The sequence below is a fragment of the Vicia villosa genome, linkage group LG6, assembly GCF_029867415.1.
Source record: "Vicia villosa cultivar HV-30 ecotype Madison, WI linkage group LG6, Vvil1.0, whole genome shotgun sequence".
NCBI classification, from domain to species: domain Eukaryota; kingdom Viridiplantae; phylum Streptophyta; class Magnoliopsida; order Fabales; family Fabaceae; genus Vicia; species Vicia villosa.
In genome coordinates, this window is record NC_081185.1 from 147676831 (window position 1) to 147696533 (window position 19703).

At 33.8% G+C, this 19703-nt stretch overlaps 1 protein-coding gene across 1 annotated transcript; it reads left to right on the forward strand.

Moving 5' to 3' along the window:
• Nucleotides 1-8681: 8681 nt before the first annotated feature.
• On the forward strand, nt 8682-11985 carry LOC131612687 (myb family transcription factor PHL5-like). Its single transcript, XM_058884451.1, has 6 exons — nt 8682-9320; nt 9509-9725; nt 9809-9922; nt 10751-10805; nt 10926-10995; nt 11219-11985. Exons 1-6 carry the CDS (start codon nt 8844-8846, stop codon nt 11429-11431), a joined length of 1146 nt encoding a protein of 381 aa, XP_058740434.1. The 5' UTR covers nt 8682-8843; the 3' UTR covers nt 11432-11985.
• The last annotated feature ends 7718 nt before the right edge of the window (nt 11986-19703 follow it).

Genomic DNA, 19703 nt, shown 5'->3' on the forward strand with positions numbered 1-19703 from the left:
ATGATTATTGGCGATTAAAATGACAATAAGCTTAAGCGCTTCGTCCCCTCTGGGTCTCACGCTTGGGGGACTATGTACATCTCGAGTATCTCGTTCCGGTTATTTGGCGGAATATGATCGTGATAGGAATAACCCAAAATAGTCCTAATTGGCCAGTATCAAATAAAGAATCATGGGCTTTAAATCCTCTTTACTACCTTCTGTTAGAAAAGGAGACATGTAGCATCATGACCAATAAGTTGGTCATAAAAGACTTTGAGGGAAAAAACCTTATATAAAACTAGCAACCAGTGAACAAAAAGAAGACAATTCATACCCATTTTTGAGATAGAAGGTCCTCATTGACTCTCAACGATGAGGTCAAAATTAAGTCTCGCACATCTACGTCAATGTAAGACATGCGAGACTTAATTTAGGATTTAGGAAGATCATCATTTGACATCATTGGTCAGGATTACCTCAAGTTCGTATAATAAAATCTATCGTTAGATTGAAAGCTATTATCATATAGATCACGCCTATAAAATTTCACATCAATAGAAAAATTATTTGATGTTAGATATAATTATTAAAATTAACAGTTTTCATGAAGTTTTGTAAGACATTAGTTTTATGCACCTCGTTGACATGTTAGATAATTTCCGATTAATGTTAAATTTTATTGACATAATCTATATAATAATAGTTTTTAATTTAACAGTGAATTTTGTTATACGGATATACGATAAAGAAATATCAAAGGTGTCATGTTATTAAGTTTGACACTTTGATGTCATTTGATCTGAATATATATATATATATATATATATATATATATATATATATATATATATATATATATAATATTTTTGCTAATTGTTAAAAGTGCACTCTTGTTGTTTATTGACATTAAAAAACTCAAAACATAGAACAGAGCAATTTTCCAACCTTTTCTAAGCTGTCACGGCTATGCCTTTGGCTCGCACGTCCATCTCATTTCATATTATATACACTTTGAATTTCATTCATCATTCTTTACTATTATTTAGTGTACAATGTTACGAAGACTCAATTAAGTTTCTACTATTTAATTTTGTATAATTAAAATTTGCAAATTACGCTCCACTGTCCTTCAATAAGCTTTCTGAGATTCCAATATATATTCTAATAGTTTTCATGTTCAAAAGTTCTACTATAATTTTGGAATGAATAAATGCCACGTGTCACTTAAAGTCGTCCCTTTCAACCAACTAATATAGCCCTAACAGGGAGGTTGAGAGAGAATCTTGTGAATACATGTATCACAAACAAAATATAGAATTGTAATTTATCATTTGGCTATTTATTTATGTTTGATTTGCTCAACTAGAAACAGTTACCAATGGCTGTAGAAAGAGTGTAGATTCCAAATAAGCAAATATTTATATTATAATGTACTCCTAGTTAGGTCTAAAAAGAAATGCCAAGAAAGGACGGTCTTCATGCCATGATTGAATAAAAATAAGCCAGAAAGATTCCGGTCTATTCAATGACTTTCATTTTCCCCCTCGACCAATCGATTCCAAGTTTAACTATTATTTGTGATAATTTAATACACAAATTTATAGTTGTTATGCCTTTAATTGACTAATAAAAGTTTCATTTTGGCCTTAACCAATCAATTAAAAGTTTCATTTTGGCCTTAACTAATCAACTACAAATTATAAACATTGTTAAAAGAAAATAACTTTAAATTCTTGTTCTCTTTGCTATGTCTATGTTTGGTTGCACTTCTACATCATCTAGAATCAATTTTAAAAATATAGAATTGATTCTAAGTGAATTTGAGGTGTTTGATTTTTTAAAAGTAAAATTGATTCTGTCTTTAAAATTAATTTTATTTGAAGATGTAATTTGTAATTCTTGTCTCCAGAATTGATCCTGTATGATTTTTGCACTGAAATTTATTGTTCAACATTTTTTTAAATAAATATATCAAACATATTAATTATGCTAAACTCAATTATATTAAAATCAATTTTATCAAACATAATTATACTAGAATCAATTATGTGCTCCGCCAATTTAAATATATTCTATACATTTATGGTTGACTTTGTGAAAATATTTTAGGTAGATTTTTTATTCTTACCATCACTTATTTTTTTTCACAAATATTTATTTAATTAAGTGTTAGTCACATATCCGTAGACATGAAAAATCCCTCTAAAAAATAGTAGGTTAAGAAAAAAAAAAGTATCCACATTATATCCAAGATGTATGCTTTATTATAGTGTTTGTGCAAGACATGGTTTTTGTACAATATACTTTATTATTGTGTTTGTGAGAGAAATTTCAAAAATATATCCAACATGTCACCCGGGACAGACCCAAATATATTATGTAGTATGGATAAAATTCACATATATAAAAGATGCATCATTGTTACAACTTAAATACTGTATTTTCATAACTTCTAAACATAACCCATGAATATACAATTACAAAACAAAACACAAAGACTCAATAACAAATAAAAGCGAAAAGTTAAACAATGCAAGATATGAGTCTTCACAAAAGAGAATGTCTCCTTAAATAACGATAATAGTTCAACTTTAAAGGCCCAATAGGGTTTTGGTGTAAAAGCGGTTGGATTCCAAAAAGCTCACAAATTCTTAATCTCTATAATATTGATTCTTAATTTTGATTGATATTTATTGAAACAGATCTAGATCAAATTTGAAATTGATAGAAATATGAATTCTAGTCTTTTTAAAACGAATTCAGAATAAATCTTTTCAAGAGAATACACACTTTAAAATCAAATCTTTTATTAGATATAAAAGGAAATAAATCTCAACAACATAAGACAACACTCATGTTGTCTTAGTATAATGTCATAACATCTTGTGTGACATTGTACTCTTTTAGTATCTTCTTCATTCATATTAATTTAGTGCAATTGCTTCATGCAACAATGTAATTAGTTTCTGCAGTGGATATGGAGATACAAATTTTATTTTTGATGAATCAAGATATGAGATTGTTACCCAAGAAGAAATATCCATTTTACATACTTTTTCTATAATCAATTGAGTCTATAATCAATTGTGATATTCTCTTAATAATTGATAACTACTCTGTATTTAATCCTTCCATTTTGTCCACAATAATCAACTATTTGCACCACCTAATCGATTAATCAAATAGATTAGGTCATTAATTTGGCACATGGATTGTTTCCAAATTTACACCATGTCTTGTCCTATAAGAGAGAGCTTATCTATCATTTTTTCACATATAAAAAACAAGAAAAACTCCACTTTTTCATTTCTCTCATCACCTCTAAAAAATCCTTCTAATTTTTCACTTATTTTAGACATAGTGCTTTGAGAGTGTTATTGATTCTAGTAAGGAATATTACTCTGGGTGAGGGAAAAATTATATATTTACCAAGAGTAGATTTTCTCTTGAGTAAATAATTCTTCCTTAGGAAGTTGGTATTGAAAAAAAATCTTGTTTGCATGTTGGGAATTTTTCTCCGTTTAGTTTGTAAGCTCTATCATTTAAAAAGCTCTCTTTTTGATTCGTGAAGATTAACCAGTAAAAATATCCACAATAGTTCTTGAGCTCATTCCGGTTAAAAGCTTTATCGGTTCGAGATCATCCTGGTGTAAAATCTCAATTGGTTTATGAGTTCAACCCGATATAAAAATTCAGTAGGTTGAAGATCATCATAGTATAAATCTCAATTTAGTTCATGGTTGGCCGATATAAAACCCCAATTCGGTTTGAGGAATAGATAACTCAAAACTCCATCTTGGTTCGACATCAGCTTGTGAAAAGATGTGTGATTCGAGTTAAGTAGAAAGTGCGATTCAAATTAAATGAGGCAAAGGCTGACCAGATCTATTTGATTTGAATCAAGTGCAACTTGTGATTCGAGTCACAGATGTTGAAAAACTTCTATTTGCCTATGTTCAATTTGATTCAAGTCAGGATATGTAAATGATTCAAGTCATGCATATAGAATCTCAATTTTTCATGATATTCAAAATACTTTTAGATTTTCCTTTCCACCTAAATTGAACCAACAACAGATATGGTTCTTGTTCCACTAACTCAAGCAATTTCCTTAAAGCATCATGATCAAACTTAAATACAAACAACTTAATTATGCATACTAAAAACGAACTGATTCAAATTTGATTCAGAGATATGCAGTCATATATTAGACTTAGTAAACAATACTAAACGAAACGAAAGCGATAATATAAGCAACCAAAATTGTATTGGGGTTCTCCCTCTTAATGTATTAGGGACATGCAACTTTATATGGACCGTGGCTGAGGCATCTAGTCTAGCTTTGAAGACAAAATTAATGGAGAAATCTCCTCTAGGTATTCGACCTAGAATAACTTTGAAATAATAGAAGACAATGAAAAGAATACAGCAACCAGGGATTCCAACTTTGGGAATAAGGATACACTACTACAAAATACACATTTAACCTTGGGCGCGAAGTTGATTTAACCTCAGTTATAGAGACGAGGTAACAAAGGGCGTCATAATAACTTGCCACTTAATCCCCCAATTTTTGAATAACCGAGGGGATACTTGAAATGGTCATGGGTTCGATCCCAATCAATTGTATTTTTTGGATTTTAAAAACTAACGACACATACCTCTCAGTTTATAACCAAAACCAAAGGGAAAAATAAATTCTTCTTTTTAAATACTCATTACATTGTTTACGCATAGTATCAATAAATTAATTTGTTTAGAAACTACATTGTTTATACATAATATTACATTGTGTACATAGATTATTAAAGTAAAAATATATTAAAAAAAATTGAATATGATTCATCATCACCGTCAATGAAGAATAAATGATGGATCCTCGTTTAATATAAATCTCGGGGAAGATCAAATGTTGGATGCAATATATTTTTTATGGCTTTTACATTTATTTGTTTCTGATATAAAACAAAAAAAAAGGGTTAGATAAATAAAATAAATATTCAGTTATATGATTGTTGAAGAACATAAACCTTAAACCCAAATAACTTTCTGCTCTTTACCAAGCTTATTTACGTTTCAAAATTTTCATTATCAATTTTTGATATTCAGAATGCTTTTATAATGGATGTCTTTTAGGTTTCACGCATATCACTAATGGCAGTATCTTGAGCGTTGATACTCATTAAATGGAAGATAAAGATTTGTTTAAGGATGGTGAAAAAACTCAATAAACACACTTACATATCTCGTCGGTTATGAATCAAAATTGAGGTAATATGTGTTACATTTTAAATACAAAAAATACAATGAATTATGTTACATCCCAAGCGCGACATTCCTCTCAATTTCTGATAAAATCAAGGGAAAAATCTTCTTTTTTTTAAATTACATTGTTTACACATAATGGTAAAATATATTTTTTACAACAATTCCATATTTTGACAAATTCGATTCATCATCGCCGCTGTTATTCTTGGAGAAAAACAAATGTTTGTTGTTATCCATATTTTGTTGCATATCCTTTGTGCGCATTCTTTTAAAGTTCAATGATTTGTATGCATCCAGCTTCTAATAAGTTCTTTGTTCCAATCATTGGAAAATATTTTTTCTGCACTTGCAATCTATCCTAGAGAACTTTTTCAAGCTTCTTTAAGTTCCAAGATTTCATTATCTTGAGCAAATGTTTTCATGGCAAATGCTTTCATAAGATATATAGTGGTGGATGTATATAGTTTCTTGTGTATCAAGTTGATTAGGCTCTTTATCAAGAAGAGAAATCGGGGTTGAGTTCTTCAGTGGTGAAGGAGAATGGTGTGGGAAGGTTGGTTGGCGTATCGAAGAAGAAGTCGCACGTCGAAAAGACTTAACAAGATTTGCGCAAGTTTGGAGGCTGATGTCATAATGACTCTTATTATATCTTTCCGAAAAAAGAATCGGCTAAGAAGCATAACTCACAAATTTACCTTGATATATGGGCTTTTTAAGCCATCTGAGTTTTTTCTAGGCCCTAAAATGACATTTAAATATTTTTCACAGTTTTAGCAATTTCTATTTTATTTTTTGTTTTTGAATATTTTTAGCATTAAGTTTTCTTTTCAATATTTAAACACTTTTGGGACGTGGCCGTCAAGATTATATTTTATCATAATAAAATTCGAGAGTTTTCTCTTTATGGTGGATTCCAGAGCTTTATCTAACAAATTTGTTGCTTGCAAACTTGTGTTATGTTTTAGGCTTAGAGCTTGCAAACACTTTGTAATTCCCACTGTGTCATATACTTAGTCATATCTACCTTTTGTCCTCAACTAATTGAAAATGGGATGTTTGAACACTAACTTCATTTGATAGAATTTAAAACATTGAGTTTAATTGTAGCACCAACATCACAAAGATGCACATCAAGAACATCAATATCACAAAGGCACACATAACAAACAATAATAGAACTTAAAATCGATTTTTAAAATTGGGAATTTTGGATTTCTATATACTCTGTCAAAATAAGTGTGCAAATTCACTCAAATTCTAACAAATTAAGAAGAATATAGAGTTGATGTGCCCCTAGCAGTGAGTGTTTTAAGAAAAAGAACTTGAGATGTGGGTTTGTGTTTTGAAAATTCTAGGTTTTAATTGATTTTCTTCATCTTCTTTTATATTTAGACTAGATTAACTTTTGCCTTCAAATTACACCCTAAACACCAGTAAATCTAATTGGAAGTGTTTATTACAATTGATTTTTTCTTTATATCTCAATTGGTATGTTTAATTACAACACCATTGATTATGGAATCAATGGGACAAGGAGGAGGATACATCTTCATCTCCACCCTCAAATTTATTCTCCATCTTCGTCTCAGCTCCCGCCACATGGGGATTTTCTCCCCATCTCCGTCCCACATATCCCCACGGATCCTGCAAACATCCATAGACATTAAAAACAATTAAAATAAATAACCACAAGAAATTAAGAAACTAATCTTCTATGATAAATCTATTATTATGTTAATATTTAGTATATGTTCATGAGAGTCATGACCACCAAATTTTCAAACTTAATTTTTTTTTTAAATAATCATTTAAATATCTCTCTTTTACTAATAATACATATATTTTTTATTTTTTTTATATAAATTCTATGAAATAAAAAATAATCTATATATAAATTTAAAATTATATTTTAATTAAGGATATATTGGTAATCTAGGCAGAGCAAAGATTTTGTGGGGCGGGTATATGTTTTTCGTCCCCGTCTCCAAAATGATTTTGGAGGGGACTTGTTTCCCATTCTCGTCCTCGTAGGAAAAAATTCTCATTTTTTATGCCTCAAATAGGAAATTCTCCATATTGATTTCCACTAATGGATACAAATTGGCATCTCTACCATTGATGCCCATATAAACATAACAATATTAACAAATTTTAAGAGAATTAAATAATCTCTAATTTTTAAATTTACCATAATTTTAGTATTTTATCTTAAAATACCAAGTGTTATAAAAATTTATAATATGATTGTGTATTCGTTATGCAATTTTATTTTAAAATATGAGTCATGTTAACTTATCTTCTAAAACATAAGTTAAGAAATTATTTATTACCTAGATCGAAGGAGAAATAAAACTACCCCCATTAACTTAATAAGTCATATGCCTGAAACACAATTAGTCCAAATTAGTTTTAGCATCAAAAGGGAAAGTTCAATTTAGCCGCTTAAGGTCAAGAGGCAGATATATTTATGACAAGGGTAACATCAAATGAACAAGGTTAGAAAGTTAAATATATATTTAGGTATCAATCACAAAGGTAGATGGTTCTATGACCTATAGAGAAAATATGGACCTTCCCTAAAAAAGCACGAGATTCAGGCAAAGTCGTCAACTAATAGACACATGATTGTCAGATGACATAGCGAATTATATGTTGGCATTTGTCACAAAGACAATCATGATTATAAGCGAAGGATGAGGGTGAAAAGAAACTCCAGTAATACACCCCATATATAAAGAAGCATGATCCCAGAACCACGATACACATTTTTGAAAACTTAAAAACATTTCACCATTTATCTTGTTCATTCACTAACTTGGACGTTATATTGTTTTGTAGTACTATCCTCTTCACTCCTATAAACTTAAAAAGAGCTCTTAAGATCGATGCATCACTAGACATTATAATCTTGTCGATTTTCAATTCTATGTTGAGATATTATAGTTTGAACGAGATCAAAAACAACAAATAAAAATTATATTTCAAAATACACAATTTTTAGCTTTGTAAATATTGAATACATAATTTCTAATATAATAAAAATTATATTAGAAATTAGGAGATTAATATTAGGACAAAGTTACATAGTCTATGACTTCTTGCAACCTCTTTGAAATTTAGTTCTTATAGGCCAGCTTGCCTTAGAATAAATCATTCCAAGAAAATAGTACAAGTATAGAAAAATGATATATTTTTCTAAAACCAAATGGACCCAAACTTTTCATCTCTTTTTGTCTTTGCCACAGATTCTTTTTCACTTGGTTCAATTTCACATAATGACAACATTAGACAAAACTTTTTGTTTGTTTCTATGTACCCTTACTTTGTTAATGTCAATTTGATAATTATTGTCCATGCTTATCTTTAATTCAAGAATAATTAGTCATTGACCTTGCATTACCTCATTTAGATTCATATATTATTCTTGAAGCCTTACTTGAATATAAGAGAGAGAATTTTATCCAATTATTCTTATCACCATTTCAACCTTCTTCTTTCCTTAATAAGAATAAACTCCCAAAGAGTTCTCTTTACTTCCTCACAAACTATTTTCCAAAAATCTAAATTTAGCAAGTTCATGTCAATATTTTGATATGAGAGAGGTTTGGAATATAGGAACATGTAGTCAACAAGAAGAAGAAGAAAAACCATCTAATACAAACACTATTATGAGCCGTTTTGAGTCACCAACTTCTGCTTTTTATGCAACAGAAACTTGCATGGGTTTTGCAGAATTTGATAATAATCAATCTTTGAATACTCAAGTGCATAAGATCAATGATTTGGAGTATCCTTTATGTCAATCTTTAAGGGAAAACAATCAATTTTTGAATTCATCAAACCAATCTGATCCCAACTTTGAGTTGTCAAATACTTTGCAAGCATTGGTGAAATCTCAATTGAATGGTAATCATTGTGTTAGATTACCAGAAAACCACAATAAATTTTCATGTGAGAATTTTTCTAGGATCATGCCTTTTCCATTTGAACAACAGAAGTTGTTTTTCGATGATCTTGCCTCGGTTAACAGAAGCTCATCATTTTGTAACAAAGGAAATCATGACTATATGGTAAGCGCGTTTGAAAACTGAATCTTCTCCGACCTCTTCTACCTCTCCAGCAACTCTCGGTCGTTAAATTAATCTAATGACTGAGATACTGATGGAGAGTCTGAAGAGGATATGTGTCGCAAAGAATGATTTATCTTGTCTTAGATCTTTGAAGATTCAATAGTCTTATTATTGCATCTTTTTTGTAGGTTGCTCGCGGAACATATCATTTATCAGTTGAGCAACTGAATTTCTCTTCTCAACATGAGATGTTATCTCCAACAATTTCATCAGGAAGTATCTCAAATTCTGTTGGAAACTCTTCTTCTAATGGAAATGTAGTCTCGAGTAAAACGAGAATTAGATGGACAAAGGATCTTCATGAAAAGTTTGTTGAGTGTGTGAATCGCCTCGGAGGCGCTGACAGTAAGTATAGCTTATAAAATTTGTCAATTGAGCAAAAGTGTTAAAAATAATCTAATAGTCCTTTATTGGGTTGTTGATAATAGAGGCAACACCAAAAGCTATATTGAAGATGATGGATTCTGAAGGTTTGACCATATTTCATGTGAAAAGTCATTTGCAGAAATATAGAACTGCAAAATTCATGCCAGAGACTTCAGGTAATTTTTAGTTTGATTAGTTTCTTTTTAAGTTTTAGTATTGTTCCATTATGGAACCAAAATTGATCGGAGAGTCAGTAGTTGCAACGGACAACAATGGACTTGAACTTCAAACATGGTGAGGAGAGACTGACCTCAAAATTATCACTAAAATGCTCAAGTCACTATTTGAAGGAGAAAAGTGAATGAAATATGAATTTAAAATTGTTTAAACTAGCGTGCGTGCCCTTTATATAACGGGGTGGTTGTAACAACCCGCTATTTTGTAGGCGTGTGATGCAAGATTGGATGTATCCTGTTTTTGGATCTCTTATACTCTTTCATAGGATAGTTCCCCTGTGCGCTGTGAGCAATTCGAGCCATTGCCAACCATTCTCTTATTCGGATGGTCGGCCGATGACCATTTTGGCAGGCCCAAAACAAGTATATTTTGTGTGTGTTTGAATTTACTTGCATTCATGCCATAAATGATAAGTATGTGTTTTTGTTTTATAGTGTTTGTAAATGGATAGGATATATGTTTCTCCATTAGGCTTTGTTTTTTAGTCCGAAGTTGTTGATAAGGTTTAAATTAAGTAATGCAAATTATTCATAGTGAATAATGTGAGTTGTTAAATAGGATTTAAATATAGAAAGTTGCTATGTAGAATAAATGCGTTGATATCCACTAGTATGGTGGAAGTTTTAACAACTAAATCACAAATTTTCTAAATCATCTCTTTTTATTAAACTCAATTATTCATAAGTTATTGTTTCAAATGTTGTTATTTTCTTTGTTATTGTCATATTCACTCCCAATATTGAACTAAGTTATGTTTTCTATTTCAGGGAAATCTGACAAAAGAATCCATACAGAAGATCTGCATCATGTTGGTGTTAAAGCGTAATGCTTTTTTAACACCTAAACTACTATTTTACACTAGGCTTCTTAGTTAGTTTCATATTGACTTCATATGTTGCGAATGTATAAATGTACTAAATTTACAATACTCTTGATTTGCAGTGGCTATCAAATTAAGGAAGCACTTCAACTTCAATTAGAAGCACAAAGACGTCTTCATGAACAACTAGAGGTATATACTCTCACCATCATTTTCTATAGCAACTTTGTATTATTTGTGCAGCATATGTCTATATTCTTATGAAGTGCGTGTCTAATGTGATAAACGTTAGTGTCACACAGACACTTGACACAACACTGACACATATCCTTCAAATAACTTATTCTTTAAAATTATTACCAGTCTCGTGTGTTAGTGTGGTATCTGTCAGTAATTCATAGTTTATTTACTCCAGATTCAAAGAACATTACAATTACGACTTGAGGAACAAGGCAAACAGCTGAAAAAGATGTTTGATCAGCAGCAGAAGACCTGTACCAACTTCTTCAATACTCCAACTGCAATCAACAATGATGATACAAAAACTAGTCACAAAGATGTTGAAGTTTCTATTTCTGAAGGGGCTGAAAATTCTTTACTCCCTTGTTTAACCTCTCCGAATGCATAATTTGGTAGTTATGTATAAAATTATAGTTTCCCTGAAGCTTACTCCTTGTAAGCAACAGATAAATCTCACCGTGCAATTTTGTCATGGGAATAAAAGTATTGTTGATTCTAGTGTTGTTGCAGGTGCGGAGCCAGTTGTTGCATATAAAATCATATAGAAACCAGAAGCATTGTACAGTTGTACTAAAGTAAACTACAGTAGCATTGTTGAGGGAAAATATTATATTAAATATGCACTGGTTCAAGTTTACTAAATAATTATATTAAATCGAATCTTTCTCAAAACAGAAAATATAATAGTAAACTAAAAATTCATATAATAACAGTTGAAAATATAATCGAATCTTGAGGCGTTAGAAATTACTAGAAAAGTTGCATATAATTTACTTTTTATTTTAAAAGCAGAATGAAACTTTAACTACAGTTGAGCGCATTCATGTGCGATCTCAGTTCCGTGATGCCATTGGTTTTTATTAACTCATGTTTGTTTTTTACCACTCTTAGTTTTTATGCAACATTGATAATTGGTTCTTTGTGAAGTTGGTAATTAATACACGTGTTTCTTGTTGCTATTTCTGAAGTGGAATAAGGCTTCACTTTCTATTTGCTATTGATTCAAAGAGACACTAGAGACACATTCAGCAGCAACAATATGCGGAAGGCAGGGGTTTAGATAACTTTTATGAAGTTACAGTACATAACAGAGCACTCAACACCCTTGTGAAACTAAGATGTTAAAACAATTTTTAACGAAAACTAATTACATTTATGTGGTTTTTGTTTGTTCGAATATAGGGATGATACGCAGACCCAAACCGGCGGGGTCTTTCCGCACTCGAATCCGAGTCAACGGATAAAAACGGAGTTGATTGAGTTTCGGTTCGGGTGTCACTCGATATTTTAGGTGCGGGTTTAGAAACCCGCACTCGAAACTCGAAATCAAACCCGCTTAGACCTGAAATTACATAATTGCCCCTATATATATATATATATAAGTTGTAGTAATATTGATGGAAAATTTCAATGTTGTTGTATTTTATGTGTTTTGTTGCGGGTTCAAGTTCGGGTGAAAAAACCTGAACCCAACGGGTGTGGGCACGAGTGCTATTTGTCCACCCGAATAGCCTTTAGATTTGAGTTCGCGTTCGGATGGTAATTTCAAGTGCGAGTTTGGGTTGTCTGAAACCCGCATCTGACCCTACCCGTTGTCATCCCAATTTGAATAATACCATATATATAGTTTCAATAAAGCTCGAGTCCAACTTGTACGATTGGAGATATATCTAGAAAGATTAAGCTTATAGGAGCCTCTCTGAGAATTATTTAAGTCCCTCAAAAGATGCTTTTATATGTGCATGTTTGATGAGACTCTAAGTCTTTCGAGCGAGATAATACGTTGAGTCTGTCTTATGAGACTTTAAGTCCCGCAGGTGAGGTTATTCGTTAAGCTTATATAATGAGACTCTAAGTCCCTCAGGCTAGGCGTTAAGTCTCTCAGGTGATGAGGCTTGAGTAACTTGAGATGAGACTTTAGTTATATTCCATTTACTTGTCATCATCGAATTCTAATGATTAGGTTTGCATCATTATCCACTTAACCATTTATGATTGATTTGTCACAAGACATTGGTTGGCATCATCAAAAGTTAAAGTTCTTGTTAAAAGCATATCACCTTCAAAACAAAGTTCCACAACCTATTGATATTCGACTAACAGGTTGAAATAGTGCCTCTTCTCACGATCGGAATGTTTGCCACTCATTGCGATGCTTCATGTTTTAATTTTAAACTTATGCATCATTTCAAAAGGGTGTTTTAGTATGTATATAAGTTTCTATGCATCATAAACAAAACTTACCTCTTTCTTGAAAATCACTTTCATATCTGTGAGATATTGGATCGAACTCTAGTATTATCGAAGGGTAGTTTCTTGGTTCGACAGTTCGACAGAGTTAAGCATGAAGTCGAAGGATTGTTCACATGCTGGTGTCGAAGTGTGCATGCTGTAGTCGAAGATGGGTCTAGCATGCAGATGTCGAAGATGCTAGGGTTGTTAGCATGTTAAATTAGGTTTTAGTGTTTAAACCCTAATTTGTTAAGTTAGCTTGTTTATTAAGTTGGCTTGTGTAATGGGCCTTGCTGAAAAAGCCCATTAGTTAGTATGTTAGGTTTTATTATAAATAGCATACTAGTCTCTCATCATTGCTATGCTGCAAATCCTAATTTAGGGTGAGAGAGGTTATTTGTTATTCTTGTAAACTTGTAATCTTGTTTGAAGAGAAAGTAAAAGAATAGCAGTTATAACCAATTCTTCTATTCCCTAATTCCCTATTATACTTTGTTATTTGTATCGTTTTCACAACAAATTGGTGCGGTGAGCGTGGATAAGATGCCTTCAACAAAGTATGAGATTGAAAAGTTCACTGGAGTGAATGATTTCGGTCTGTGGCGCTTGAAGATGAAAGCCCTACTGGTTCAGCAGGGTTGTTTGGAAGCGTTGAAGGGAGAGACAGCCATGAATGCTGCATTAACGGCAGCGGAGAAGACAACTATGATCGAGAAAGCACACAGCGCAATTCTGTTGAGCCTTGGTGATAAGGTTCTACGACAGGTATCAAAGGAGACGACGACATCAGGGTTATGGGCGAAACTTGAAAGTTTGTATATGACCAAATCGCTGGTAAATCGACTCTACCTGAAGCAGGCTTTGTATTCATTCAAGATGGTTGAAGACAAAGTGTTGGCTGAGCAGTTAGATATGTTCAACAAGCTGATTCTTGATCTTGAAAATATCGATGTAAAGATTGATGATGAAGATCAAGCGCTGTTACTATTGTGCGCTTTGCCTCAATCACATGCTCACTTCAAAGAAACTCTCTTGTAAGGAAGGGAGTCCCTGACCTTTGAAGAAGTTCAATCAGCCCTATATTCAAAGGACCTGAACGAACGAAAGGAGCATAAACCTTCGACTGTTGGTGAAGGTTTGGCCGTTAAAGGAAAATTCTTGCGAAAGAATGGTAAGTTCGACAAGAAGGGCAAAAGCCAGTCGAAGTCTTACAATGGCGAAGCATCTGGCATTCGATGCTATCATTGTAAGAAGGAGGGTCACACAAGAAAGGTGTGCCCTGAACGCCTGAAAGATCATGGAGGTAAGGATAATGGCAATGCAGCCATTGTTCAAGATGATTTCGAATCATCTGATGTTCTTGTGGTTTCAAGCAGTGACTCGAGAAGAGAGTGGATTATGGATTCAGGTTGCACTTGGCACATGACTCCAAACAAAGACTTGTTCGAGGAATTATGTGATCAAGATGGTGGATCAGTATTGCTGGGAAACAACAAGGCTTGCAAGATTGCAGGTGTTGGATCTGTGAGATTCAAGCTCCATGATGAGTCAATAAGGTTGTTGACTGAAGTCAGGTATGTTCCTGATTTGAAGAGAAATCTGCTTTCTCTTGGTGAATTCGACAAGAAAGGATATGTTTTCCAAGGAGAGAAAAGTATCCTAAGAGTCATGAAGGGGTCGAAGGAAGTCTTGAGAGGCGTGAAGAAACAAGGCTTGTATACCCTTGAGGCTGAAGTTGTAAGTGGTTCGACAAATGTTGTATCCACGAAACCTTTGTCGAAGACAGAAATCTGGCACATGAGATTGGGCCATGTCAGTGAAAGGGGTCTGGTCGAATTAGGGAAACAAAATCTGCTTGGTGGAGACAAAGTCGAAAAGCTGAAGTTTTGTGAACCCTGTGTACTTGGAAAATCTTGCAGAGTGAAGTTCAACAAAGGCAAACAAAGAACACATGGATCCCTTGATTACATCCATGCTGATCTTTGGGGGCCTGCAAGGTGTGCATCACATTCAGGAGCAAGGTATTTTCTATCCATAGTAGATGATTATTCCAGAAAATTATGGGTATTCATCCAGAAGACTAGGGATGAAACTTTTGAGAATTTCAAAAGTTGGAAGACTCTGGTTGAAAATCAGACTGGCAGGAAGGTCAAGAGGTTGAGAATTGACAATGGCCTTGAATTTTGCAATGAGGCATTTGACAGTTTTTGTGCTGCCTTTGGTATTGCAAGGCACAGAACTACTGCAGGTACTCCACAGCAAAATGGTTTGGCTGAAAGATTTAATCGAACTATTTTGGAGAGAGTCAGATGCATGTTGACTAGTGCGGGGTTAAAGAAGGTGTTCTGGGCTGAGGCTGTTTCGACAGCAACATATCTGATAAACAGATGTCCTTCGACAACGTTAGATATGAAGACACCTGAAGAAGTTTGGTTGGGACATCCACCAGATCTCGACAAACTGAGAGTATTTGGCTGCGTAGCCTATGCTCACATTAGGCAAGACAAGGTCGAACCTAGAGCTCTGAAATGCATGTTCATGGGATACCCTGAAGGAGTCAAAGCTTATAGGCTATGGTGCCTAGAGCCAGGTCACAGGAGGTGTATCACCAGTCGAGATGTAGTTTTCAATGAAGCTGAAATGGCTTTTAAGAAAACTGATGATGTTGGTCGAAGTACAGAAACATCTGACGAAGAGCTGGAACAGGTAGAGATTCCTGTTGAGGTGGAGCATGTTGATGCTGAATTGCATATCCCAGATGAAGTCGAAGAAGAAGCAGAAGATGCTGAAGTTGAGGAAACTGACAATGACTACCTATTATCGAGAGATAGGTCGAGAAGAGTCATCAAGCCACCTCAAAGACTTGGATATGCAGATCTTATAGCTTATGCCTTGATCTCTGCAAGTGAGGTTCTAGACGAAGAACCTAGAGACTATAAGGAAGTTATGAGGAGTCGAAATAAGACTGAATGGCTGAAGGCCATGGATGATGAGATGAAATCTCTTCATGATAATCATACTTGGGAACTGATCAAGAAACCTGTTGGGGCAAGGTTAGTCAGCTGTAAATGGATTTTCAAAGTTAAGGAAGGAATTGAAGGAGTGACGTCGAAAAGATACAAGGCAAGGCTAGTTGCAAGGGGTTTCACTCAGAAAGAAGGTGTCGACTTCAATGATGTGTTTTCTCCTGTTGTGAAGCATAGGTCCATTCGAATGTTGCTTGCCATGGTGGCACAGTTCGATCTTGAACTAGAACAGATGGATGTGAAGACTGCGTTCTTGTATGGTGATCTAGATGAAACGATCCTGATGAGGCAACCTGAAGGGTATGTCGAAAAGGGGAAGGAAGATTATGTGTGCAAGTTAAAGAGATCTTTGTATGGGCTGAAACAATCTCCTCGACAGTGGAATAGGAGATTCGACAAGTTCATGGCACGCATAAGTTTCATTAGAAGTCAGTTCGACCACTGCGTTTACTTCAGATTTCGACCTGGTAATTCATTTGTTATTTTGTTGCTTTATGTGGATGATATTCTCATAGCAAGCAACAATGTCGAAGATGTGATGAGGGTGAAGGCTGAACTCAATAAGGAGTTCGATATGAAGGATCTGGGAGCTGCTTCCAGGATTCTTGGAATTGACATTCGAAGAGATAGAAAGAAGTCGAAGTTATGCATATCTCAAGAGGCATATCTACGAAAGATTCTTGAAAAGTTTGGTATGTCGAATTCGAAGCCAGTTGTGACTCCAACAAACCCTCAATTCAAGCTGAGTATTGATCAGTGTCCCAGTACTGATGTCGAAAGAGCCTATATGAATAGCATCCCATATGCTAATATAGTTGGTTCTTTGATGTATGCTATGGTCTGTACTAGACCCGACATAGCATACGCAGTAAGTCTTGTAAGCAGGTACATGGTGAATCCTGGAAAGGCTCACTGGCAAGCATTGAAGTGGATTTTAAGGTACATAAATGGATCTCTAAACAGAGTCTTAATTTATGGTGGAGTCTTGGGTGAAGATAGTAAAACAGCAATAGAAGGATATGTCGACTCTGATTATGCAGGTTGTATGGATTCTAGAAAGTCTATTTCTGGATATGTTTTCACTATGTTTGGCACAGCAATTAGTTGGAAAGCAACTCTTCAGAAGGTTGTTGCTCTATCAACCACTGAAGCGGAATATATTGCTCTCACTGAAGCTGTGAAAGAAGCATTGTGGCTTGAAGGTTTTGCGAAGGAGCTGAAACTTGAGGTCGAGGTATTACTGTTAAATGTGATAGTCAAAGTGCAATACACCTGTCAAAGAATTCAGCCTATCATGAGCGAACTAAGCACATTGATGTGAGGCTGCATTTCGTCAGAGGAGTAATCGAGCGTGGAGAAGTCCAAGTGCTGAAGGTTTCGACTGAAGACAATGCTGCTGATATGATCACCAAGACATTGCCGAGTTGCAAGTTTTTCCACTGTATGCAGTTGATAAAGCTGCATGAAGAAAGCTAGTTTGTTCCTTGACGTTGTAGAGTTAGGTCCAAGGTGGAGATTTGTGAGATATTGGATCGAACTCTAGTATTATCGAAGGGTAGTTTCTTGGTTCGACAGAGTTAAGCATGAAGTCGAAGGATTGTTCACATGCTGGTGTCGAAGTGTGCATGCTGTAGTCGAAGATGGGTCTAGCATGCAGATGTCGAAGATGCTAGGGTTGTTAGCATGTTAAATTAGGTTTTAGTGTTTAAACCCTAATTTGTTAAGTTAGCTTGTTTATTAAGTTGGCTTGTGTAATGGGCCTTGCTGAAAAAGCCCATTAGTTAGTATGTTAGGTTTTATTATAAATAGCATACTAGTCTCTCATCATTGCTATGCTGCAAATCCTAATTTAGGGTGAGAGAGGTTATTTGTTATTCTTGTAAACTTGTAATCTTGTTTGAAGAGAAAGTAAAAGAATAGAAGTTATAACCAATTCTTCTGTTCCCTAATTCCCTATTATACTTTGTTATTGGTATCGTTTTTCACAACAATATCAATTCAAATAATTTTTTCGAGTGTTTATTTTTTTTAAGTACTGAAATTTTGTGCATAACTTTCAAATCATTCAAAAGTTTCATATTCTTAGCACTTAAAGCAAATTAGTTAGGATTATAATATTGAGAAAGTGAAGAACAAATGGTTTTAATTGGAATCAAACCAAGGTCAAATTTATTCAAGATTATTCAAAGCGTATGTGATATAAATTAATCATCAAGATTGTGGTGATAACTTGTTGGAAAAAGGTTTTTTGATTTGTGGTGATTCAAAGTCCACCATAGTGTTTGATGATTGTGAAAAAGATTCTTGAAATTTGGGTGATTCAAAGCCCGCCATAATGTTTGAAGATTGTGAAAAAATTCTTGAAATTTGGGTGATTCAAAGTTCATCATAGAGTTTAGTGTCTATGTATGTGTGAGAATATTGTAATGTGGTTTTGGTGTGAGACTTGTACAAGAATCTAAACATAGTAGAAAATCCTCTAAAGAGTATAAGGACTAGATGTACCCTTGATTGTTAAGGGAAATATGTGTCATTTATCTTTATGCTTTTAATTTTATGCACTTTACATTCATATTAAGGTTGCATTCAATCACTTGTTTTCAACAAAATTAAAAGATAAGAAACTTTACATAAAATTAAGAAAAATCCAGCAAATCTAACTTACACTCCCTCTTAGATTGCCTCTCATACTTACATTACAACCATTTTGGATGTATCCCGAGTTATGATTGATGGTGGAAGCTCTTGCAATATCAAGTATGACAACCTCTTTGAAAAGATGAGATTGAAAAAGGAGAAGTTGTTACCATACGAGGAATGAAATTTGCAAGCCTTTAATGATACAGTAACCCATCCTTGGGGGTACATCGAGATGATGGTTAGCCTAGAACAAGGACGGGATACCAGAACTGTCGATTCCCAATTCCTGTTCATCATGTGTTGAAGCGTCTACAACTGCATCTCAGGTCGGCCATTTGCAGCAACAATTGACATAGTAGCCTCCCTGGTTCATCTGAAGTTAAAATACTCTAACGCACATAATGAGCCCGCAACTATCATCATTTACAGTAGGGTCAAAAGGAAGGAAAAGCTACGACCATAAAAATCAATGTAACCTCAATGATTAATCAACTCAAGGGTATGGCCATTCAACCTCCGACCTGAGAAACATGACAATCCGAGTGTTAAACAAAAGTGGCTAACTCAAAGGAAAGCATGCAAGACCAGCCCCGTAACAAATAAGAAGTGCTAGTACCACCTAGAAATGTTTAAATTTTGTATTTCCTTTTATTGTAAATTAAAAGCATGACATGTATAATGTACTACAACCATTGAAGTAAAGAAATATTTTTTTTACTAAATTGTGTTCTCCATTTTTATCATGAAAGGTAGCGATGAGTC